The following is a 26,263-nucleotide window of genomic DNA, read 5'->3' as shown; positions in this document are numbered from 1 at the left end:
AACTCCTAAGTCATTCACACAGTAATGATAAAAACACAGTCATAAAACACTAAATAAACTGACATAATCAAAAATAAAAGCCAACGCACAAGCCACCTTTCCATTTCAATAATAAGACCACTACATTGCTTAGTTATTACTGTCGCTTTCATAGGATCAGGGACCTGGCAGTTATGTGTGTGTAGCCGCGTGCAAAGAGGACAGGTGAGTTTGCTGATGTTGTTTTGGCGTGGTTCGGCCAACAGTAGCCTATTTTGTTTTTGCAATAAAGAGATTGCTGATCGACCACCTCCTCGTCATCTTTACAACGTCCAAGTAGACGTCACAACACCATCTTTATGATGGTCGTGAGAGTCAAAGCCATTGAGAAGTGCCAATATTGAGCATAAAGCGCGTACTTCAACGGCGCACCGCACTGTAACTACTTCTCAAGCGAATCTTTTGTCTACGCAGGTAACACAGAAAGCCGTAAAGCGAGGACCACCTGTATTATAAAAGTTTGGAGCATGAATGAATATAAATAATGCATTAAAAAGAGGATTGGGTGTCTTACCTCAGGTCTGGTCTGTGTCTCATGCTGGGAAGAGACTGCCTCTTCTTCAGGAACTTCTCCTTTGCCAGGGCGTTTTTCTCTTTCTCGTTCTCCCGTTCCTTGTCCTTCTTCTCTTTTTTGGTTCTGTCCATCTGGTGCAAGACAGTCCAACACAATGTAAGGCAAAGCAGTAAAGGTTTTTAATGTGTTAGGGCGGCTGTTTTGACTTTGTGCAACGTACGGGTGTGGAGCTGCGTCTGTGTTGGCGCTGAGTGATGTCAGGCGTGCTGGACGTCACCCTCCAGCGTTCGGAGCAGCGGCGGTGGGGCTGGTGGGCGCACAGCGTCAGCGGGTTGGCGGAGGACGAGCGGGGGCACAGCAGAGACTCTGAAGAAGACGTTTTGTTACAAACTCGCAGTCGATTAGATTCACTTTCGGGTGGCTGCTGCAGTTGCGACGACTTACGGCCGTCTTTTCCGTTGGGGAGCACACTGGCGGCACTGCGGCTTCGGGCGAGGAACGACAAGGTGGGCGTCATCAAGCGGTCCACTATGCTGCTCTCCCATGGGCTCAGCGTGAGGTTGCGGGCTGCGAGTTGAGAGAGAATAATTAACGGTCGCCCTAAATGGATGCTGAACCTAAGCAACCAAAAACACCATAATGGTGAAGATGGAAGCTCTTCAAAATGCTTGTCTAATAGGTGAGTCAGCACATTTTCAACCATAGCTTCTGCTGTATTGCAAGGATCAGCATTTCTTTTGGTAAAGCAAACTAAACTAGCGCTCTGGTGTGATGGCGTGAAACGTGTGTGTGCAGCTGCGACTATTTTTACCAGCAGCTCTTCCTCATCCTACGAATACATTATCTACCTTCCCCAAAATGCTGACTCACTCGCTAACTTTACTTCTGAAGGTTCTTCCAGGCAGACCTTGATAACAAAAAGGATGCTCTCAACTGAAGCATGAAGAAAGGCTGAGTCAAAGGATAAGTCGTTTGCGGCCCGCAACTCAAAAACAGAGCAATGAACCAAAACGGGGGACACCAGGAATGAAATCACCACAGAAAATGAGCCAACCACAAGACAACACAACAACAAATACGCACAATACCCAACTCAAAGTGCAAACATGCAGAGGTCGTGCACCAAACCCCGAAAAAGAAAGGGTTTCGGAAGCACAGTGCAAGGACAAGAAAAGGGCGACACTGATGGTTTAAGTGTTGGCGGGCACTGGTGGTGGAGGAGTGATGGACACATTTTGGATTCAACGTGGGGTAGGAGAGGTTGGTAGGGTTGGTCATTCCACTTGTAGCCTTACTTCTGCTGGGGGAGTTCCACAGTGTGGCGGAGGACTTGGAGAGTCGCTTGTTTATGACCGAGTCCACGTGTTTGGGCAGGTTGACGGTGGAAACAGAGCACCTGCCTGAGAAGCCAAGAGAGCGGCACACACACATGTTCATACACACACACACACATACAGTTGACAGGAAGCGGACGGCACGGGGGAAACTATACTGTAGCAGACGGACGGTCATGTAGTATTCAGATACAAGACAGCAAACTGCAACCTGATCTTCTCAAATTCGCAGAATTGTTAATGGACTTTTGAATAGTGCACACAAACAAACTCCTGCTGATGAACAACAACCTCCTTGGCTTGGAGGTATGACGTGACTAAGCGGTCCTCTGCATCCACCTTAATGATTCTCCAATCACGTCTATCAGCATCTATCAACAAATCCAAAGCGGCCGCTTCAAGTTTATTTACGCTCACATCATTGAGTGAGCACAAAAGGGCAAGACTGATGGTCGTTAGTCCCCTTGCGTATGGCTGAGATGATTACAAGAGACATGGACCCTCGGGACTTGTGGGATTCAGAATGTCCATCGTGCTGACATTGTTTAGTACCAGGAGCTGTAGGACCATCATTTACTTGTAGGCGGGGTGGGCACCATCTTACTGCAACTGTTGCAATAAAGCAGCTGAACACATTGGAACACTTCAATATTGGCGAAAAGGCATCTTTTACTTCCACGGCTTCCACACAATCATTGCACACAATCGTTTTCTATTCCAGCGCAGCATCGGCCGTATTTCTCTGTATGTCTCTCGGATACTCACTCTCCTTCTGATTCTGGTTCCCGGCCCAGGACCATCTTTGCTGGCGGATTTCGGCCCACGTCTTCTTGGTTGAGCGGTGGATGGCCGCCTCGTAGCGTTCCTGGAAAGCATACAGTAGTTACCAGGTTAACTACTACTAGTTGATTTATGTAACTTTTTTTTGTTAAAGCTGTGTTACCATGTTTCCTCAGCCAGTAGCAGGCATTTATTTGAAGTAAAGGGTTAACTTGAGAAGAGGCCTATATTAATATACCAGTATATGTATTGTGTAATAATAGTATAAGTAATATAGTATATGTAACAATGATGGCAATAATAAATATTGACAATAATAGTATGCTCTTGTGAACTAAATTAGAATGTTATACATGGGTGACAATTAACACCACCATTTCGTACATTTTGCCCATGAAGCTTGGTGGTGACGCGTCAGAGGTCGTTACTGCCACCTAGTGGCACTCTCTTGTTTTTTTTCCTGATGGGGAAAAATGTTGTGTATTGAATAAAGTGAGGTTGATCAAGCAGATGATGCAATTATAGCGGTATTAGCACAGAGGAAACGATTAGTGGAAATGAGGTGTATTGAATGTTGTTTAGTCTCGATGCATACTTTGTTCTTCTCAAGCTTGTGCTTCTGCCTCTCCTCCAGGGCGGCCCGGCGCTTTTCAGCCATGATGCGCTGTTCCTCCAGCTTCCTGCGCCGCTCCTCCAGCTGCTGCTCCCTCAGCTGCCGTGCCTTCTCCTCCTTCTCCAGCCACACGCTCTTCTTAGCCGCTAAGACCACAGAGAGGGAAAGCGAGGTGAGATGCGTGTGCGCCGCTATATCCTCATTGAAGTACGGTAACTTCCGTTTTCCACTTCATGCAGACGTGAAATCTGTTTTGAAGTACTGGCGGGTTTTCCTGACAGATCCGGTGTAAGACCATTCAAAGTTAAACCTCTCTCATGTTCACCGCACATCTAAAACTCTTTGTGTTGGCAAAACAGATCAAATTATTTCCGAGTTAATCGCACTGAGCTTTGACGTCAGTTTCAATAAAACTACTCTGGCTTTGATGTGGAAATCACCTCCTGCGCCCTGAGCCATTCAAAGGCAACTCTCAGTGTTTCTTTGCAACAACAAAGTCCCAAGAGAGAAAGCACTTGATGCAAGCAAAGCAACTGGTCTTGAATAGCCAACAGGTGTCCAATGTTTCTTTTAAAAATGATGCTTTTCAGTGTCTTTCTTGACAAACATGATCGGATTTTACCGAAGCGAAGTCATGAAATAACATTACAAAAGTGTCCAACATGACGTATTGATGCCATAGCCTGCACAGAAAGCCAGACATCCTCTAGTTAAGTACTTTCTACGCTCGTTTAGTGAGTCTCGATGTGAAACATGTTGACTGGGTAAGATAAGTCTTCTTAGATCTGCCTTTAAGCTGATATCGTAAACGCAAGCTTCTTTTATCCAAGTCTTGACTGAGGGTATTAGATGGGTCCCATCTGGCGCGCCCAGATCTGGTGCGCCCGCTCATCCCCCAATTAGATTGATCCGCGCCGTGTTTTCTCCACAACAACACAACTGGATTCGACGACAAAGCACAGAATCCTTAGGGTGCACTCACACTGCTCTGCGCTCCTTTGTATTTCTGCAACTATTCTGATGTTGTTGCATCAATTTTCCATCCATCAATTTTCTATTATGCAAGTTGGGATCACTAATAATATCACTAATAATGATAATGGGAGGAACAATCACATTGATGATACCACCTGTCCAGGTTTGTCACCCACACGTGCTGCTGCATGAGCATCAGCAATCATCCCATGCATCCAAAGATTGTCTATTGTGAGTGCACCCTGACATACATCTAGAGGTTGTTATGATGTTTTGGTGTCACTACATGCCTTCTACTCCTGTAAACTCACGTTTATGGAGGTTTTATGTCATTTAGGACCTTCATGTTATTTTTAACTCCGGATCATAACGGAAGTTATAAATCCGACGGCGACCCATTTTGGGCTTTCCCATAAAAGCCTACGCTTTAATTGAAGTAGTTATTTTTGTATTTTCATCTCACGGAAATTAATGTCGCAGTCTCGAGGCTCAAGTTCACTGAAAAAAAATCTTTTAAAATGTTGGGTTTTTTTAAACACATAGTTTGCACTTTAATGGTGGCTGAGTGATGGGTCTATGGAAGATGTATCTATGGTGTTCAGAATGAAGGAAGATTACATTTAAATGTGAATGAAAGAGTTAAAGAGCTGGGCAATATCACCACAACTTAAAGAAATACTACTCCAATAGCCATCTGGTGCTTGCATTGTCAGGGAAATATTGTTCTATTGTTATTGTTATATAAAATGTTTTGTGTCCAATATTCCATTTGATATGACAAATATCAATACAATATATCACATAATAAGTTATAATTATGAGCTAACAATCATATGAATTTTTGCTAAGATTCACAATAATGTCATTAATGTCTCATTAATGACTTGCTATGAGTATCTGCTCTAAGTTAGATGCCACTTGTCTCCAAAACAAGTCCTCCACATGCTTATCACCTGATTCCAATAGACTTTAGGCATTTTGGGCATTTAGCAGATAGCTTTAGCCTCTCATTTTAGATTCCCCCTTGCCTCACATATGCACATCCTTTATAGTAACATCGCATTTTGTAGAAGTTAGACATCTTCTCTTGAAGCCGTCTGTTGAGGTTGTATTGCTTTGTCTCCTTCCATGCAAATTTGATTTATCTGTACTTCTCATTATTCTCAAAGAACTTGTCTTGTCTATCTTGGGAGTTAGAAGCTGATTTTCCCTTGACAACATGTTAAATTTAGGGATATTTGTACAAGTCTTCATGAAAATATTGACTATGATTCTGATCCATTTTCATGTCTTTGGATTCTTGAGCTCCTTCTTCATTGTTGATGTATTGCCCAGCAACTGAACTGTGTTACATGGATCCAAATGAACAGGAATGACCACTCAAAGGCTTCGGACCACCCCCACCATCACCACGTACCCATTAATACAAGGTGAGTGGCTTACCTTGTAGCTTGCTGAGCTCTTCTGCAGGGGGGGTGGAGGGGGAGGCGAGAGAGAAGACAAGCAAGTGTCAATCATGCAAAGCAGTGCAGCGTGGTGTTGCTGCGTGTTTAAACAAAACCACTCGCCCAAAGTGATATGAAGTAAAGCCAAATCAGCAACAATAGTCTGATCTTTTGGGGGACAAATTGGGACCCCTGGCACAAACTTGGAGTTGAGCTCATGCAAAAAAGCATAAAAGAATGTGAGCATGCATGCGGACGTTCAAGTGGTTTTCTCAAATCCTGTCCCAGAACTTTCTTTCCCCCCATCACTAGGGGGCGTGCTCATCCTGTGTCTTATTCTTTAGGACCCCTGTTTCCACTTACCCAGATATTTGGCTTTCTCCTCTCTGCGCTCCTTGGCCAGCTGCTGCCTCTCGTCTGACTTCATGATGTCTGCCATGACAAGCACAGGACAACTGTGTTAATGAAGTACTGTTGTACCAGGATGCTACGTACTATCGTAATAGACAGATAACACGCACCATGACTCATCAGCATAGAAAGTGTGGCTGCATTCTTGCCAATGCTGCCAAGAAAGGCTTTTCTATCTTTACTCCAAGAGGAATGCATGTCTCATCACAGGGACAGGAGTCTGTCAGCATCAATGATAAATATTAAAAGATGTTTCCGCGCACCATAAATGCTCCAATTAATGCCTCTATTCAATTAACCACCCTGTCTCGATATCAGCAGGTGCGTGATCTCCAAAAGCAATTAGCAGCTGTGGCTGTAGGCAACCTCCTCACATCGTTTTTAGTAACTTCAAAAGATGGCAGTAACTACATTTGAAGTACCGTGAGTAATCGTGAGTAATCAGCATCCAGCAGCTTTACCTCTGCGTGTGCTTTAAAATGTCAGGTGTCTGTATGAAAGTCATGCATGTTACACTTGATGTCCCGTTGTTTGCAATGAACTCATATCAACGGTATTAATTCTGTAAGAGCAGTTTGCCCCTTATTGCTATTACAACATTGGTTCTGTGCTGCTGTGTTGTGTAATATTCTTGTTACTAAATCACCATCTGGTCAGATGTTTTCATTACATTTACGTTTTCCTTTCCACTTTCTCATGCACTCCAAATCTTTATTAGAGTTAAAATAATAAGCTGTTACCTATGAGTTTTGGGAAATATCTTTGGGAGGTGCAGGCAGTAGTCTCTTAGCTTGTAGTGCCAACTTGTTATACATGTCATCACTTGTTATTAGGCTTGTTACGATAATCAATAAACCAATGAATCGCACGATAAATAAAAATGAACTTGATAATTTTGCCGGCCTCGATAAATTGACATGTGCGTTTGTGTTTGTTTTCCTCCCCTCTCTCTCTACCAAACAGGCTGGATGACGAGGGCTCACTCTGTGCCTCTGTCTCAACACATGGGCGCCTTGGTTCTATAGCAGAATGGAGTGAGTAAACCCCCGTCAGTCATTCAGTCTCTTTGTGCCAGTGGGTCGAGTCGGGGCTGCTAGCAAGTGGAGCCTGCAAGTGGGCAAACGCAAATATGATTTATTTATTTTATTTTCATTGGCCGTGTTTTTGTCTGTTTTGTTTTTTAATGTGTTACCGGTATGTTGTTTTATTTGAAAGCTCTTGACATTCCAATTGCAATGTTAAAAAAATACTCTTGAGAAATTCAAGTTTACTGCTTTTGATACCGTGTACTCGCATTATTATGCCATATATTATGATTACATGAATGAAAAAATGGTCTCAAAATAATGTTGACAGTAATATCATTTGTCGGCAATAATTTGTAGGACAATTACAGTCCACCAAAATGTGTTATCTTGACAGGCCTACTTGTTATCAAAGTATATAATTGATTGTAAGTATTGCCATGGTTCATGGCTGCCTACAGTAAATGGAGGGCATGCACATTATAATAATCAATACTATAATAATAATCAAGTGATGAAAAAACGTTCAAAATAGAAACAAATGTACTGACTCCATCAAATGCCTGTATAGAAATATAAAACTATACACATAGCAGCAGGATTCATCTGCAACGTACTGCTTTATTAGTTAGCAGAATACCAGAGGCTATTTCTCCCTTAGTGGGATATCCTCACTGATATCTCAGTCATCACAGGCCAGATGCTTCACATCAAAGAACATCTGCACCATCTACCTAACAGTGGGAGGTGTGAACTGTAAGCAATATGCCACGCAGACTCCCAGGGAAAAGAAAAGAAAAAAACACCCCTGACCCACTTTGATATTTATAGGACTGTGGAAAGCTGCACGTGCGCCATCTTGTTCCAAGTGACATCATAACATCACGTGCCCAAAGCTTTGGAGATATCACAGCTAGTGTAGGTGCAGGCTTTGGCCTTTATGGTACAGAGGAACCCCGGCTTTTGTTATTAATGCATTCCAAAAGCAAAGTCGTTTGTTCTGACAGAAATCATGTAAATCCAATGAATCCCTTCCAGACACCCAGAAATATGAACAAAAAAACACATTTTATGGAGAATAATTATAGTTTTACATGCAGAAAACAATGAGAAATACATATAAATGACGGAATGAAACACATAAATGAATTCTTTTTACCTGGACTGACGCCTAGCACACACACAGATGAGCGGAACGGAAGAGCCACGCTGTTTCAAACGGAACTTTAAAGATAGAACTAGGAACCTTTACATTACAATCCTATTGTAACAGACACTACCTTTGTACATTGCGAGCACCTCTTTGTTGAATTTAATAGTGTTTCTCAAATAATTTATCAAAGTGCTGGTGTTGTGTTCTTTTGCAGGCATAGTACAGAAGACAGAACACTCGGGAAGCGCAGCTTCTACGCCTCGTCAGCGCTGAGTGCACAGTGCTTGGGAGGAAGAAAGGAGACAGATACTGAGTTGTACATCGTTCTGTGTGTGTGTGTGTGTGTGTGTGTGTGTGTGTGTGTGTGTGTGTGTGTGTGTGTGTGTTCTATGAACAAATGAACCACCCACAGACACATAATAAAGATGATTAGAGGATTTCTTGGCCGGAATCTGTCTATCGTGTCCGAACTCAATCACTATCCGTTCTTCACACTCAGTCATCAATGCGTGGATGCTCTGTTTGGCCGTATGATGACCGAGACTGTAAAAACCGAATCCTATGAAAACCGCGGCTTACGAAACCCGAGGTTCCACTGTAATGGTAATGGTTTTATTTGATTAGCTTCACAAAGTTACATGAAAAATTTACAGGAAAAAGCCGAGCTTATTTCATCCTACCCCGTGATTCATTTTTGTGCATTTTAGGAGGAGTCTAACAAAAATACAAACATTGTCAAATGTGTATAAAAAGACCACAACAGGATACAAGGGGCGGTTGTCTAAAGCCAGTAGAATAGAATAATGACAATACTTTTCCCTCAGTAATTATTACCATGGATAGGAACAATACAATACGACACAGCCCCACTGGAAGCGATTCACTGCTGTCCGACCGTAGCAAGTAATCAGACCACAAAAACAATCTCTTCCTGCTAATAGCCTGACTATTCACTTTGCTTAATTAAGGGGGCTACAAAGTACTCCCCCTACCCCTTCAAACTCCTCTGGAGACTGCAAAAGCCCGCAATTAACGAGGACAAGCAGGTCATTTTTGAATGAATCGGAAGAATTTAACCAGTCTATTTCTCCGAATAGGAGGAGAAAACACCTCAAGCCAGTCCGAGACCACGGAAAATGGATTATTGGAGAAAAGAAAAGACAGCAGAGAGAAGAAAAGAAGCTTACATTCCCGAAACACTCAAACATGCTTCTTCAACTTCAATGGGCTGAGGGCTAATGGCTTCTGGGGAGGGTTCAAGGTCGGAATTCTCAGCAACGCTCACTAAAACGTGATTCCTATTTCAAGTTCATTAGCGACAGGTGCAGGATACATGTCTACATTGGACGGACATCCCTACTTCAAAATGCTTTCTGTTCCAACAATCAAGTATTATTTCTCTATTGGATTTGGCTGCGGGTCTGAAAGCAAATGCACTCACTTATGTATTCCCTCACTAAAGCACTACCTTTGCCTCAAGAGAGCTGAGCTAACTCCAGCGAAGTGCACAGGCCTGCATTATCAAACCCCAGTCCATTATGAGTTTCAGAGAACCGGATGAACCTTACCTCTTTTAGACCTGGGGGCGGGTGAAGCCGGCGACCTCGGAGATGCAGGGATCACGTCGGCTTTGGTCGGGGTGGTCAATCTCCGCTCGGCGTCTTTCCTTGCCGGCGACTCCATCCTCTGGGCGGTCTTCTGGGGACTGCTAGCACCCTCTGGGTCAGGTCTGGTTGCCTTTGTGTTCAGGGATTCATGGGGAGCTGGTCCAACGGAAAACAACAGGTAAATGCTGAGGTGAACGCACAGACAGGGAACACAACCAGTCAATCCTCATTCCATTTAGTGGCGTAAGCTCTCGAAGAAACTATGCGCAACAGGCATGAAGAGAAGAATGCTTGGCTTTCTTCTCACTGTATCAAACTAATACCAGAGGTTGGCTTGTCACTCAGAACCATGACTCACTATTTGGCAGGCCGCTTGAACTTGAATGTCCAACTCAAACATTAGTTTGGCCCGGCTTTGAAGGCCCAACAAAGGCCCTCGTCGGAGGGGACCCTCGGCTTTGTCCAGTCTGCACCCTCGAGTCCTGTGTTCCCATTCTGGCACCCGGTTTCTCCTGCTTAGCCTCCCAGGGTAAACACTGCGGCAACACGCTGTAAATTATTACCGGCACAGACAGTAGGCGGCTGTCACGGATGTTGAGACGCACTGAAGATTTATTACAGCATCGCTGTGCTATTCAAAAACTTGCAACCAATAGCGAGCAAGAAGACTGCTGTGCAACTCCAGAGACAGTCCATTACATCTTTGTGCCGACTACACACATTTGCATGGCACACTCAACTCCTGGAAAAGGAGCTATGAATACGACACGTTCTCCGAACCGACTAAAAACCTGACGAGAGTAAAAATTCAAAACCTGCTTATTTTTCAATCACTGCCGCGTCATAAAAAGTACGTAAAAAGATTCATGAAAAAAAGAGCCAAATAAAATCTTGCACTCACTGAACTATACGTGATAACAATCATGATGATTGGACACCACATGATTTTTAGATATCAATACATAAATAACGTTTCATGCACATGACGTAATTTAGCCATAGCCTAGCTTCTTGCTTTGCAGCTGCTGTCTGTTAGAAGCAAAACAGAAAGTGTTCAATGTGCGTGACGGTGGTGGACACAAAAAGTAACCAATAGATTCTTCCAATGTTCTTGTAATTGCAGAAACTGTATGCATGTTTTGTGTGTGCATAGCAGAACATCTGTAATGACTTCCACTGCAGATTATTTTACAGGATACAAGTACTGTCCAGGTCGCATCAGAGCCAGTCAATAAAACTATAATATTTGTGTCACTTTTTGTGGCCTTTTTCCAGGGTTAAATCATCACTCAAGAAAAGACCAAACCGAATCCAAGTTTCATTCCTCAATAATGTAACAATTACAACTATGGGATTTCCATTTCACCCACAACTAACAACTTCAAAATATACATACAGTAGAATAGTACTTGTAGATCTTTGTAAAGATTCAAAGCAGGTTCGAAGAACTTGTCATATACAGTGGAAGATGCGACATTCAACAATATGTCCTTCGATGCTGCCTCATTTCTGCGACTAAAGAATTGAAAATGACGTGTGTGTTTAACAGATGACATATTTACAAAGCTTTAATAAAATCAGCCGCTTCAGTGGCACAATCCAAAGGATCTGAGGTCAGCGCCAGCTTTGAACGCTAAGAAGACCGTCGACATCTACGGATTTATTGGCTCATGATAGCTAGTAAAAAAAAAAATAATCCAAAGTGTGGAAGTATTTTTAAAAGGTTAAAGATGACTCCAGAAAGTGAAGCGCAACTTGTGTGAGCAGCTTCTTATATTTCACGAAACAACAACCAACATCACTGGATCATCACTGAATATCATTTACCAGTAAAATATGTAAGGCTGTTACGCCAACTTAATTTTATATCCCCATGGTGAATTTTAAGGCGCAAATATTAAAACTGAACTAAAACTGATTGAAATTAGGCTGCTAACTGAGTTTTGACAAGTTGCTGTTTTTCAAGCCATGTTGTTGCTACAAAAAAAACACGACCAACTTAGTCGATTATAGACCAAATCTTAATGTATCAAATTAGCCTGTGAAAATCCTTTCTCAAAGACAGCCCGAGTTATGAGTTAAACATAAGAACAATAAAACACTCCGCTTAATGTTCATAAAGAATTACATTTTTGCTTGTCACACAAGTGTAAAGAATTTAACTACTGTAAAAACAAGTGTCGCAAAAAAGCCAAAGAAAAAGTAAATCACACGCCCACAGCTAATCCTTTGGTGATAGTGATTGAAACTCCAAAGATTTCCATGACTTTTGAGCCATATTTTCTCCAGAAATTTTGGTCCAATTTCTAATTGTTTGTATGACCTCAGGGACAGCAGCATGACTGTATGAACAAACGTGCATATTTTGCAATATACATTTTGGATTATGTTATAACAGTCATATGTGTCCCTGCAGCCTGTTTATGAGCACCAAATGTGAGAAAAAAATATCATCAGGACAGCTTTGGGGAAAAAAAGGCTTCGCTACACATCTTAAAACATTGATGACTATCAGTCAGCTACAGACGTGGGAGCTGTAAGTTTGATCATTTTTTGTTCAGCAAATAGGCTAACCTACCTAGCATGACATTGCTGTTCAAATAAACACTGCAGCTCACATAGCTATGCTAGTGTTGCTAACGTTTGTGTCCTTTTGTCCGGCACCCTAACTATACGTTGTATTACCAGCAACAGGGCTAGATTTTGTTGAAGAATACTACCCTAGTATTATAGGGCTTTTAATTCCAGATGATTAGAGTCGTTCATTGAGTTGTCCAGAAGGCCTGAAGAGAAAAGGTTGTCTGAGCTCATGGAGGCGTGAGCAAAAGCTACGTCATGGCCTGCGATCTATCAGGCTGCCACTCCAGGAAAGAGTTCAGCTGGGAGATGAGACTGTGTGTCAAAGCACGACACTATTAAGTAAGGATTCCTCAGGCGGCAATATGCTCTGACAGGGGCGAGCCTTTGTTGTGGTCTCTGCTTGGCGACGGAGCGCAGCCAAAACACAGCAGAGAGACACTAAGAATGAAAACTGTAAAGGATGGCAATGAATAGTTGATGCTGTTTTGCACAGGGGAGATTTTTGGGGCAACACAAACTATCACGATGTTTAACTTTACGATGCAGTAGAGGCAGAAAAAATTGGGTGGAAGTCACAGAAGAAGAGAAATAAAACAGTGAAGTTAACTGAAAGATCCACTAGCATTGTCGAAGTCACAAGTGTGGACTCGTGTTTGGCTTTTACACACAAAACTGGATATGACTTTGCAGAATGTACGATTTTATCACTGAACTACGACACACGGGCGGCACGACAACCATTCACAGCCACCATTTTTTTTCTATTCAAATGCTAAATAATTTTTATGTTTCTACTTAATAGATTTGATCCATTGAGAGACATGAGATGTTTGTTTTCTGAATAAGTTGTCAGACAATAAGTTGTCAGACACCCAACAAATAATAATGTTGACAGTTACATTGCACTAGATTTTAGATGTTATCGTTATCGTTAGCCACGTATCGTAAATCGTGACGCACCCTGACATTCCCAGCCCTGCAACACTGGTGCTAGGATGGGTTTTGCAATGAATACCAATGACACTCAAAGGAAGACAGGGATGGAAGCTAAAGGAAAGGACTGCTGATGCTGCTTGGCAAGAGAGACTGAAATGGGGGCTGATTGATGCAGTCTGCGCTACCAGACGAAGGAGCAGCATGAACAGTAGAGGAAGAGTAAAGCTACAACGATGTGATCATGACGACGTGCAATGCAGTTCAAGTTTCAATTTGACAATGTGATACTAAGGACTTTAAAGTCCATTGTCGTATTGTTCCACTGAGTTTTATGTAACTTAGTCGTCTGCATTTGTTTGTGTAAAGTAACTCTTCCGCTACTTAACTGCTGCATGCAGAAGAGTGAAAATTTATCAAAACGTGGACCCTTGCTGTGTTGCTTGTGCTATTATTTTTCTGACAAACACACCACATGGTGGTGACATTTCTCACACAGCCGAATGCGCACTACAAAACACTAACAAGTCTAAATTTAGGGTGTTGAGCCGAATCGCCACGGAATTTGGTACACAACTGTATTAGACGCACAGGCACGTGTGTGTAAAATGTGAGCAAGATTGGTGGAAGAACATGGCCGACATCAAGCAAAATGTCAGGGCATGACTTAGCCACCAATTGTCCATAAATCATTAGGCCATTTGTCTTATAATTGTACAACTTTGAGGATATCTGTATTACATGTATGCTAGCATGTACTGCACAGCACATGGGGGGAACCAATTGGGATGTGTTTTGCTTTTTCTTTGGCTTTTTGTTACAACATTTATTCCACAAGATCAGGGGTTGGCAACCTTTAGCATCGTAAGAGCCATTTGGGCCACCAAATTAAAAACCCAGTTGGCGCCACAAAACCTATTTGACCACTAACTTGAAGCTAACGCTACATACATAGTTTCCTTAAGCGTATTGTCACGTTCCTTTTCTGTCTTCCCGGCAGAGTGACGAGCCACACCTGTTACTCATGTTTCTTAAGCCTTCTGCACCAAATTCAATCAACCTTTGCAATAAAAGTGTTGTAACACGTCTGTTAGTTCCAGGTCCAGTATCACTCCCCGTGTTGGTTGTCATTAGCAGCGTAGAAGCTAACAAGCAAAATAGTTGACTCACCAGAAAACACCGCCCCTTGCACTTCGGCGGAGAACTGCATGGCACGCACTCAACTACAACGCATAACTTTGAAAACCTCACGGCGGCGTCAGAAGGGGCGGTGAAGTGACCACACAGAAGCATAAACCAGTTGGAGCCACAGCAGAAGCATAAAAGAGCTGCTTGTGGCTCTTTTATGCTTTTATGAGCAGCTTGCAGAAGATCATAGAGGATGTCACGCAAGACCAAGACCAAGATCAAGATCAAGATCAAGAGAGTTTTATTGTCATGTGCACAGTAAAACAGCAGTTCTACTATGCAATGAAAATCTTATTCTGTTCATTCTCCCAAGAAAAGAAAGAAAACAAATGAAAGAATAAGAACATAAGAAACATAAACACATAAACATATATACCAATAAATTAAGCAACAACAACAGAAGAGACATTAATACAAGTAAATAATACAAATAAATAAATAAAGTGCTATGAGTGTGTGCGTGTGTTGCGTGCGGCGTGTGCGAGTGCTTCGTTGAAGAGCCTGATGGCCTGTGTCCGTATTACTTGTCGGACACCAGCATATCTCACAGGAGCTGCTTGTTTTTGTTTTTATTTGGCTTTTTAGCCACACTTATTCCAGAAGGAAGAGCGGTCTCAACCAGGGGTGTTGAAAGAAGAATATACACAGTATGTTACGTAAACATTGCCTGCAGAGCCATTGGAGGTTTTATGATGGCAACAGCTCGACCCTGGAATGAATCAATTACCGTAAATTCCGAACGCACCTGAATATAAACCGTGTCCACCAAATTTAAAGAGAAAAAATAAATTTGTACATAAATGGGCCGCACTTGTCGAGAGGTGTCCACATTGTAAAAACAGAAAGACACACTATAAGGGGCTGAAAACGGAAACGTTGTGGGTGCCCTGAAACGGTATTTTTGGAAAACAACTTCCAGAGTGGAAAATCTAAAAACACAAGCTTCTTGTTGTTGTGCAGACAAGCAAACTGCTATTTTCTGAAAGCGAAGTGACAAGTCGACAAAATATCTGAATACTTCGACTGGCATGACTCACCCCCAGTTGACATTTTCCTGATCATACTGCAAAATGACTTGCAAAAGTAATTCCACTTTGTCGTCAGTCTAAACTAGCCTCGGAAGGCGGAAGACAAGGGACTTTATGCGCATGCGTTCTTTCTTCTTCTATAGTTTTGCTGTCGCGTGGTTCTGTGTGCGTGTCTGTTTACAGCACACAGGTAGGTGTGCCTTATGTACTGCATCGTTTTCACCCAGTCACCCGTTCCCCTCTGGATGCAAGTATTTACTAATCCGGCTGTGTGGACACAAATCTTTTTCAGCCCTGCAAAAAAAAAATCCCACGAATGGAGAGGGCCTTAACCTTGCAATCCTACCTTACACTCAATGTTCCCTGTGTCACTCGCTAGCTCAAATGAGTATGATGTAAGATACTTTTTTTCATTGGTGTTCAACAGCTGGCATGGTCCAAGCAGTCCAAGCAGAAGCTGTAGTAATTCTACATTTAATCAAACTTACTTAAGATTTGTCAGATCAAAACACAATCAGCACATTCAAATTCACAATCGACTTCAAAACGTGATATTACCATCCACTTCACGACACCAATTCACTACTTCCTTTATCTGTAGTTTAAGAATCATGGGAACTGTAGTTCCTTTTTAGCCATAAATTAGCCGCATCATTGTTTAAGCCGCAGAGTTCAAAGCGTGTGAAAAAAGTAAGCGTCTCATAATCGGCAAAATTACAGCCCCGAAATTATGGTATATTTCCACTATTTCCTTTGGGAAAAATTCGGAGGTTGACACAAATGAGAGCGGTGCTTTGAAGAGAACACGCTACCATTTGCTCAGGTGTGCTAAATAGGATGATGAAATCAGCAACCCATGAACTGAACTGTGCGTTCTGTTGCCGCACGCCCGCCTTGTTTACACTCCAGCGTGCAAATGGACTTCCCTTGAGGGGGACGTCACCCCAGCCGAGAGCCATTCGACCTCCTGTGACATTTCATTTCTCATGATTCATCCTCACAAATCGATGCACATTTACTCAGTCCAGAATGCTGGACATGGAAAAACACTTTAGTGCATCTTAGCACTGAAAGCAACATGCGCCACTCCTGCATTCTTCTTTGCCAGGAAGTACATCATAAGTTCAGGAAACCGTTCATCAGTGCCCTCCAGCTGCAGGTGCCTCACAAAGGACGATGCCTGAAGCAGATGCACCCATTTCCAATTCCAAAGAGCAGAAACAGAACGGAGAGCCCTGCAGAGGCGGATGTACACGTGCATGCATGCATGCATGAGCACAGTGCGCACACTAGCAGGTTGAGAATCAGCAGGTGATCAGCCAAAAACCCGGAAAGCTTTTCAGCAGGTCACCTTGGTTTGGGCAACACAGAGAATGAAGTCCATTACCACTAGGAGTAAATGTTAAAACCGGAACAACGTCTAATGCTGCCACAAAGAATGTGATTTTGCGCAAATCCAATTTCACAGCCTATTATTTTGCCTGGGTAGGCTATAAATACCCGCTGCGTTATGTAGCGCTCACAGCAACACTTCAATCTTCCAACATTCATAACCAGCAGCACACAATATGCACATTAATGAATAAGCAATAGAAATCCCACTGCAAACTAGCTGAAAACGAGTCCAAGAGAAAATGAAGTATAATCTAAAAGCACTTGGAGGCAATTTTGCGAGCTAGAAATTAAAAATGTATTGCAACTGGACAAGACATGCCATATTCATGAGGCCAAGAGCAGAAAGGACTACCGACAATATGAAATAACAGTTGCTGATATGATAGAATAAGATGTGTAGAACATACTGATCAAAATGCAAGTGCAAATTTTAAAAAACAGGCTTCGCCACAGATCTTAAAATAAATGAGGTGGAGCCAGAGCGAGAACAATAGACGCTAACGAGTCAGTATCAGAGTCGTTCATACCCAACTACAGGGCGCTACACTTCCCTTTGTTCGGAGGTGCTAATGGCAGGAGAGGATTAGACCACAACTCCGCTCAGTCTTAGTGTAAGGAAGCAATAGGAGGAGGGTGTTGGCACAACAATTCCGCCCACTCGTACTGTATTTAAGGCCAAGGCTACCAGCACTTGTTAGTTCGCTGACGAAGCTCTTCGGATGAGGAGCGAAACGTCCGACACCTTCTTCACAGAAGTACAGATGACGTCTCAAGAAGCCTTTCCCTCGATGGACAACTCCTGTACGACTGAGAGCCTACACAGATGCATCTTAAAATAAAGCCCAGAGCTCTGCCATTTTGTTTTAACCAAGCGTGATTGCAATGTTAGCACTGCAGCTACTGTTTTTGGACAAGTCGTATTTATGAGGCCAATAGCTAGAGAATGAGATAAGAACAGAAAAACCACCAACAATATGAAGCCCAAGGAAACACATACTAGTTGTACATATGATAAAATAAGACATGCTCATCCATCCATCCATGTCTTATGCCGCTTATCCTCACTGGGGTCGCGGGTATGCTGGAGCCTAAGATATGCTCGTGAAAACCGCACATAAATGAGAGAAACTTGGGAAACACGAGTAATCTCATTTGGGATGAAACCAGGCGGGACTAATGAACTACCTCATCGCTCGCTTCCCACCTCCTCACCCACCTCTACCCTGCTGTGTCCCTCCTGCCCCCTCAAAAGGGTGACGTAAGGGTGGGGGCAAAGGGGCCCAGACACACAGGAAGCGCAGTGTAAACAGCAAGCATTGACTCCGCGCCAGACCAGGCCTGCTCGTTTGTTTAAAGGTCCAGAGTAGCTGAGTGTTCAATACATGCAGACACGACATAGCCGTGTGAAAGCAGCACGAGAGCCGCACAATCATTAGTTGTTAGTTTGATCGAGAAAACAAGCAAATGTTTTCCAATTCCAAGAGTACACCGATTTAACAACCAAAAAAACTTCTGTTTTGAATTTTAATATACGATCCGAGACTTTCCCTCAATAAAAACGAATGGTTGTTTCCATGCGGAAACACACACAATAAACACAAGTGGTGCTTTTTAAGACCAGGATGCCTTTTCTTCCTTGAGAAATGCTGATTTGCTGATATTTTCCCCATTGTAATATAGAATATCAGGAAGAAAACAAGTTTCCGTCCGATAAAACACACATTTCTGCTTAATTTGGGCCTTTTCTTTTTCTGATATAAACCACAAGCTCGCAATTTGTGGAGATACAGTCGTGCCTCGCTAGACTGCGGTTCGAACATTGCACCCTCGCTCTATCGCAGTTATTCAAAAATGAATAAATGATCGCTGTTTCACGGTTGACTATAGCCTATTATTAGTCAAAAGATATTGAAAGACAAGTCATATGTAGACTTCTGGTCATTACTGTGTCAGTAATGTTACATTGATGAGACATTACCTACATTAAGTCAGCCATGATATAGTGAAAAAATGTTCTCCTTCCATTCAGTATGTGGAAGTGGTATGTTTTTGGCTTTTTACTTTGTCCTTCTTTCCCACTGCATTTCTAACCTATTCTTAAGTTTATTCTCAAGGCTATCTAGTTAGCTCGGTAGATTACTGTTGTTAAAGTGGCGGTCACTTCAGAAATCCCATAGCTTGCGCAAAAGCGGCGCACAATGTAGTGTAAATTAAGCTAGCAGTATTGTCCTATGTACTTTGTCCTATTGTACTATGTATGTCAAATTAATGTTAGACTGGCTATCCTGTCTATCCATCACGTGACAAACATCATAGGGAGGATAGGATGGATCGATCCACGTTACGTCCGAGATACGACAAGGAACTTTCCCCAAATTATTATGTCATAATGTCTACAATATTAGGTAATACGAGTATAAAGGGGACTACAGGTGTGTTATTTCATGTCTACAGGGCCCCAGTAATGTTAAAAAACATTTTTAGAAGGTCATAAACAGGTTTTCTATAAATTCACCAATCGTGGTCGAGGCTGGAACCAATTAATTGCGATAAAAGAGGGAAGATTGTACATGTTTTTCATTGGACGCCAATGTTATGCTACAGTGCTTTTTCTTGAAACTTGTAGCTAACTTTTATTAAAGGTCCCCTGTTATATAATTAAAAATTTACCTCTATACATCCACCACATTAAACTTAACTAAAAGAGAAAAAGCAGGCTTCGCTACTCATCTTAAATACATCATGGAGGTCCGCCAAATATCTATCTGCCAGTCAGCTACAGATGTGGCAGCAGTAAGTTTGATCAATTAGTTTTCCTTCAGCGAATACGGTAACCTAGCATGATGTTGCTGGTAAAATGTGAGTGTAATGCTAGCACTGTATCTCACATAGCTATGCTAGCGTTGCTAACGTTTGTGTCCTCCTGTCCCACTCCTTAAAGTCATGTTGTTGTATGTGATATATGGCATCTATTAGAATGTTAAAAGTGGATAAACTGCATAGTAGCGCCTCTTGGAGCCGTTATGTCATGTCGCTTCAACGCATAATTAACCCCAAAGGCTATCATTATCTGAATTCTTGTCTGCTCACATGAAAGCCTGGCAAACATGGTGGCTGTCAGTGGCCGTGTCCCAACATTTCTCCTACAAGAAACGGCATGAGCCATTATTGAGTAACTTTTCATACGTGATGTTTGATGGTGACATACTGGATGTTGCGTTGATACGTACATACGTGTCTTTCAGCTATGCAGGAAGCATTCTAAGAATAGCAGCCAGGTCTGGTGACTGTCAGACGACGGCCGAGAGCACACGGTAGACACGGACGGGATATTTTCAGACGTGATGGAAAGACACGGTTCAAATCCAGACTTCCTCTTGTGTCCAGCGAGAAAAGACAAAAACCACCACCGCATTGACGGCCTTGCAGTTTGTCATTGACGACACAAAAAATGACGAGATGATGAGAAGCAGATGCCCTCTAACAATACGTCTGCCTCTCTTGCTGCATAAGTGTTACTTTGACATTAGCCAAGCTGCACCAGCTTTGCATCCGCTCACGCTTCATTCGAGACTACTAGGAAATATCCCACTTGAAAACCTACAGGGCCTAACCTGAAAAAAACCTTTCATAAACAAAAAACATGGCTGACGACCATGACTGTCAGCAGTCCTGACAACAAACCGAATGTGTTGGCAGCTTGGTCATTTCTTAAAATGCATTTTACTAAGTAACTTCATGCAGAAATTATACAGTCACCTACTTCCACACAGAACCAATCCTTTTAAATGGCATTCTCGTATTAAATCTACCAAAAATGAGTCACCACACAGCCATTTTTGTCTAAATAGCTGGCAAAACAAGTGAGTAGCAAGACAATGGTGTCATGCCTGTATTCAAGCATATCGGTGGTTGTGTCATATTGTCTGAGGCTGCACGACTGCTGCCGACACAGGGGAGCTGCGGTTCATTGAGGGGAAACATGAATTCGGCTATACAAGCTGTACACTTCTAGGCAATATAATAAACTGGTTGCTAAAATGCAGTAATTTTCAATATAGTGGAATCTTGGCTAGCGCACGCCCCCGTTAGCGTGTTTTTCCATTAACGTAGAAAATTTTACTCCAAATTGTGCCTGTGCTTGTGTAAATTTTTCAGTTAGCATACAATATGGCGCACGCCTTGTCGTGTTATAAGTACACTGCGTGAGTCAAACAGTGTTCTTAATGTATTTTTATCAGAAAACTTTCTTGTTAGCAGCCTATTAGCTTGCTAATACATGGAAACAGGAACCAGAAGTCAGCTCCGTCACCCGTCTTTGAGGTCATCAACGGCAGACTGTCGCTCTTTGCTAACTAACAGAGTTATAAAACATTTTTTAATGATTTTACAATTCTAGTTTTACATGCATAAAACAATTCTAAATTCATATGAATGGTGAATCAAAGGGATAAATGAACATTTAAGGTTACTTTTACCTTCACTAAAGATGTGATTGTTGGCAAAGACACGATGCGGCAGCAAGATTAACACCACCTTCGTGTTTTACTATGAGTTATTTCTTGAATTCAATCGTGTTTCTCATCTTTTTTATTAAAATGCTGGCACTTGTAACGCCTCTTTGGCTCCATTTTTGTGTTATTTTGCAGCCGTGATCAAAAGAAAAGCAGAGAGCTGAGGTGAGAAACGCTACTGAATTCAAGGAATAACTCGAAACATGAAGACGGTGCCCGTGTTGATCTCGCTGCCATATCGTGTCTTTGTCAATAATCACGTCTTCAGTGAAGGTAAAAGTAACCTTAAATGTTCATTTATCCCTTTAATTCATATGCATACATACATATGCATGTAAAACTATAAAAAACATTTTGTGATAACATTTTTACCAATCTGGAAAGGATTAACTGGATTAATTTACATGATTTCTTATGGGAAAAATATATTTAGTTAGAGTATGTTTCGGTTAGAGTTGGCCTTCTGTAACGGCTTAATGATGCTAACCACCAAGGTTCCACTCTGTTTTACTGTCTCACCTTGGCACCAGTTAGGCGATTTGTATCATCCTGCCAACACTGCTCCAAAATGATTCTGTCGTTGCTTGATGATTGTTCTGGTATTACAGCAGAGCACAGCGAACCGATTGTTGTCACGACATGACAAGAGACCATTCTTCATATCCGTTCAATCAGAAAATATTGGCTATGGATAGGATAAACTACATCGCATATCCAAAGTACCGCAGAAAATGGGAGTAAAAGTACCGAGGAGAGGAGAGTATGTTTCATGGGGTGTTCTAATTCACTAAACGAGGACGCATTCAGAGGACTGCTACGAACACAAACATGTTTAATCGGTGTGACTAATAACACATGTAATGAGCGCCTGTGGGGATGGCAAAGTAGATCCTGTAGATGTTATTTGGTGTGACCAAATAGGGTTACTGGACTTCCCTATGAGATCCTACTAAGAATGCAAAGTACAGATATTCTCTAAAGTTTTATAATCATTAGACAAATATCATCAATGTCCCGCCCGTGCCTTTGTAAACATGTTTTGCTTGATGTCTGCTATGTTTTTCAACCCATCTTTGTCAAATTTTACACACGTGCATGTCAGTCCGCTAAAGGTCATAGCGATTCGTCTAAACAGGTTGGGTTGTTTAGTGTGCTTTGATGTGTGTGCTTGTGACAAATTTCAAGTCCGCCATGTGGTGTATATAACATCGCCGCCATGTGGTGTATTTGGCAGGAAAATAATAGCACTGGAAACACATTAGAGGTGCATGTTTTGACAAATTTCCACCATTTTGTGCGTGGCGGCTCAGGAGTAGATGACTTGCATCAATGGGTGTCCTGATTTTTTTGTTCATGACTGAATCTACTGATGAAGTGAATGTCAGGAAGAACTCACACAAAGCAAACATGGACTGTGTATTTATTGATCAGCTCTTCCCAGCTTGCACAGCCTGAGATGAGGGATTAGTCGCTTGCAGAGAAGGTTTTGTCATGCCCAGAAATCGGAACGTAAAGAGGGAAGGACTTTCTGTGTAGTTTACGTACGCTGTATGTCAATGTAAAGACATTGGTTTAGTAGTCTTGTGTATTTTGGTGCTGGAGGAGGAACAAAGTGTGGGTCTTGAGGTGGAGAAAGTTTGGCAAGCACTAAATATTCCCACCATCAGGGTGGAGTCCGCCTCCTCTCACTTGATCTAACGCCAAAACATACTGACCGAACCCCCGCTTCCCAACAGGAAGGAAGTTTTCTGTTGTCGTCGGGTGACATTGTGAGTCTGCTTTCCTCTCTTTCAATCCTCAGCCATGCATAATCACTAGATCGTCTTGCAGATACCCAGTTTGTATTTGCACAATTGAAGATGGAACCAATGGGATTTTATGGTGCATCTCCCATCCTGGCTGCTGAGGAGGTCCATCATGTGCTTCCAATCCATGCATATTTTGGGAAATGTCCTCTCGTAGGACACCAGCAGCAAGGAGGAAGATGCATTTGACCACAGTTATTTGGGAGCTGAAGATAACATAAGGAAGGGGGATGGGACAGATGACCTCATAGTGCAAATGCTGTTTTTTAGAGAAATCGTTTGGAGTCATAGAGAGGTGTTAGGCATCCTAAAAATGCTTAAAAACAATAACTTTTTTTGCTAGTGAATCCAATGCATAAGTACTCCTCATGTTGCTTACTACATGCAACAACAAAGTAAGGACACAATGCAGGCGTCCACCAACGTGGCCGGTGCATCTAAAACGAGTCGCTATCTTACGAGGACGACAGTGAAAACTAAATCAAAATACTTACACGCTGTGGCTGGAACTTTTGTTTGCTCCATTTCGGCGGCGATAAGAACACCCTTGCTGTCCGTCCTTGTGTTTATTCAATCACCGACTCCTTGCCGCACAGCAGTCCGCTCATCCCTCACACTGGACGGGGGAACTTTGACTCACTTCCCGCGGTGCTTCTCTGGCGGTCTCACGCAGAGTGGAACAAACAAACCCAGATATGAAAAGTCCACAGACGGTTGGAATGGTGGTACCACAAGGGTGTGAATGAATAAAAATGGTTTTAAGGAGCAATATGGAAGAAAAACTGAGTGGATGTCTTCTCTCTCCAGCTCTCTTTTCAAGCTGATGCTGAGCTCGCTGCAACAGTCCCGAGCGGGTCTGACTGGACTGTACCATTATCAAATAGAGGTGTGATGTTATCAGTCTATTTCACAATACGTAACACGCATAGTAGATTAAATCGATTCTAAGGCTGCATTGCATGTTTTAAACGGCTTAGATGGAATTTAGAGCGTATTTTTCAGTAAATAGGTTATTTATACAGTATATGTCACATGTCGCCTGGTCTCCCCCTTTCCGTTGGTTGCTCCCATCACTGAACTACAACACTCCTTAGGCTGCTCACTTTGAATGCGAACTTCTACATACATGTACTTTACTGTAATGCTTTTAAATTTGATTGCAACTTACTTGTCTTATAGTGTGTTTGCCTGATGGTTTGTCATGTACAAAAAATGCTAGCTATGTGACAGTTGATGCGTTTTCGACATGAATTTTCCACTCGCTCTTGTTTTACCCCCACAAAATTGCAACAACTTTTATTTTCTACAATGGAAAGCATCCTACGCTGGTTAATCAGTAATTAGCAGCTTTCATTAATGTGGACATGCATGCATTTTAAGTGCAGACAACATTTGATTTTCCTTTTCATTGTGTTTGTTAAAAACAAGTTAGTAGGCTGTGCAGCGTGCACTGATCCACATTCAAATGTGAAGGCATCTATGTTACATAACTGTCTTCTCATTTACCACCTGTGGGTCTGTAGGGGAGCATCTGCCAAGGTGGTGGGGGGCAGGGCCCGTTTGAGGGTGGTGGTGCGGGCGGTTCCTATCGGCACACTTGAGAGAAGGGGACACCAGCCTTAAAGGGACCCCAGTGGGGCTCTTTTGTGCAGCTGTTGAGCTGCGGTCGACCCCGATACCCCATCCCATCCCCCTCGAAACCCCCCAGCCACCTGTCACTGCAACTGGAAAAGTGGGGGGGGGGATGGTCAGAGTGCACTGCAGTGGGCTTTGGAGGAATTAAAAGGCAACTATGAGTCATTTGAGGAACATTTTAACGCACTTCACTGTCATACAAGTGTAAAGAGAAGTTAAGCACTGTATAAAACTCTAATAATAAAAGTATTTTTACTTGTACTACGAAGGGCAAAGGTGTATTTCAAGGTGATTAGTGTCAGAAGGTCAGATCTGGATGAACAATTTTTCAGCCATGTGATTTTTAGTGCTTTTAGCATTCCCCAAAATGTGTTTCAAGTGCAACGTACAAACAAAACTGACATTTTGCCCAAACCTGACAGCAGCAAAACGTACAAAAGACACACATTGGCCATAGGGACAACGCACAAAGATGTACAAAGTGCATAAGTTTGTCTTGCAACCCGAACAAAAGCATAAGAGCACGTTGAGTTTGTTTGCCATGACGAAGACCCTCGGTGGCCGGTCTGCGGCCAGTCTACGGCACGTCACACGCTCGCCCTTCATGTGTTTCTTGCAGGGATTTTGCCCGTACGACGGTTGTGACCTCGGCTTCAATTGGCACACAAGTGTAAAAAGACGTAAACCAGTGTCACCATCAACACAGAATGCAATAAAACTGTTTTTACTTGAATGAAGGCATCTTTGAAGGTGATTTGTGTCACATACAGTATCTGCCCCATGTGTCATTTCTGTTACATTCTTGATTGACACACAGGCGTCAAAAGAAGTTAACCACTGTTAAAACTGACATCTAAAGACAATAAATGAATCTTTTACCTGAAAGACGAAAGAGGACGGTGGTCAGCGTCAGAGGTGTCCCTCAAGCGTCATTTTTTAACAGTTTTAATTGTCTCTCAAGTGTAAAAAGAAGCTGACCCCTGTAAAGTGCAATAACAATAAAAGAGTCTGTTAACGTTAGTAACAAATGACAACACACACGGGGTCTGTGCTGAAGGTGGGAAAAGCCAAAGAAAAAGTAAAACGTGATGGCGTTCATCCTTTGATGCCTCCTCAACTGTGTGGCTTTCGAAGTTACCAATGTGTCATGTGTGGTATTTCAAACAATCAGGAGATTACGTCCGCAACCAGTGAGAGGGGCATGTGTGTGATGCATCTGCACACAGGAAGTTAACCCCCACCCACCCCACCCCTTATTCCCACCGCTCCGTGTTGATGAAAGGACTTGA

The 26,263-nt window shown here is 42.5% G+C and overlaps 1 protein-coding gene and 1 long non-coding RNA gene across 5 annotated transcripts in view; one reads left to right on the top strand and one right to left on the bottom strand.

The window, feature by feature from the left end:
• Window positions 1–8,728, top strand: part of LOC129184682 (uncharacterized) — a 68,692-nt gene extending 59,964 nt beyond the window's left edge. For 2 of the 3 annotated variants that reach the window (XR_008571939.1, XR_008571937.1), the window contains exons 2-5: window positions 3,302–5,685; window positions 6,045–6,544; window positions 7,075–7,145; window positions 8,504–8,728. This is a non-coding gene — a long non-coding RNA (uncharacterized LOC129184682). The remainder of the gene's footprint in view (window positions 1–3,301; window positions 5,686–6,044; window positions 6,545–7,074; window positions 7,146–8,503) is intronic. The other variant, XR_008571938.1, reaches the window with a different exon arrangement.
• The window catches only part of map7d1a (MAP7 domain containing 1a), a 23,480-nt gene extending 8,784 nt beyond the window's left edge, over window positions 1–14,696 (bottom strand). The window contains exons 1-10 of one of the 2 annotated variants that reach the window (XM_054780839.1): window positions 14,580–14,696; window positions 9,858–10,052; window positions 6,064–6,132; window positions 5,699–5,719; window positions 3,263–3,426; window positions 2,653–2,752; window positions 1,849–1,953; window positions 998–1,120; window positions 774–919; window positions 554–684 (exon numbers count right to left, since the gene is read on the bottom strand). In XM_054780839.1, the coding sequence (XP_054636814.1) occupies window positions 554–684; window positions 774–919; window positions 998–1,120; window positions 1,849–1,953; window positions 2,653–2,752; window positions 3,263–3,426; window positions 5,699–5,719; window positions 6,064–6,132; window positions 9,858–10,052; window positions 14,580–14,619 (1,094 nt within the window). In that variant the 5' untranslated portion in view covers window positions 14,620–14,696. The remainder of the gene's footprint in view (window positions 1–553; window positions 685–773; window positions 920–997; window positions 1,121–1,848; window positions 1,954–2,652; window positions 2,753–3,262; window positions 3,427–5,698; window positions 5,720–6,063; window positions 6,133–9,857; window positions 10,053–14,579) is intronic. The other variant, XM_054780840.1, reaches the window with a different exon arrangement.
• Window positions 14,697–26,263: the final 11,567 nt, after the last annotated feature.

The sequence above is a fragment of the Dunckerocampus dactyliophorus genome, chromosome 7, assembly GCF_027744805.1.
Source record: "Dunckerocampus dactyliophorus isolate RoL2022-P2 chromosome 7, RoL_Ddac_1.1, whole genome shotgun sequence".
Taxonomy (NCBI): Eukaryota; Metazoa; Chordata; class Actinopteri; order Syngnathiformes; family Syngnathidae; genus Dunckerocampus; species Dunckerocampus dactyliophorus.
This window is presented reverse-complemented; position numbering and strand designations above follow the sequence as displayed.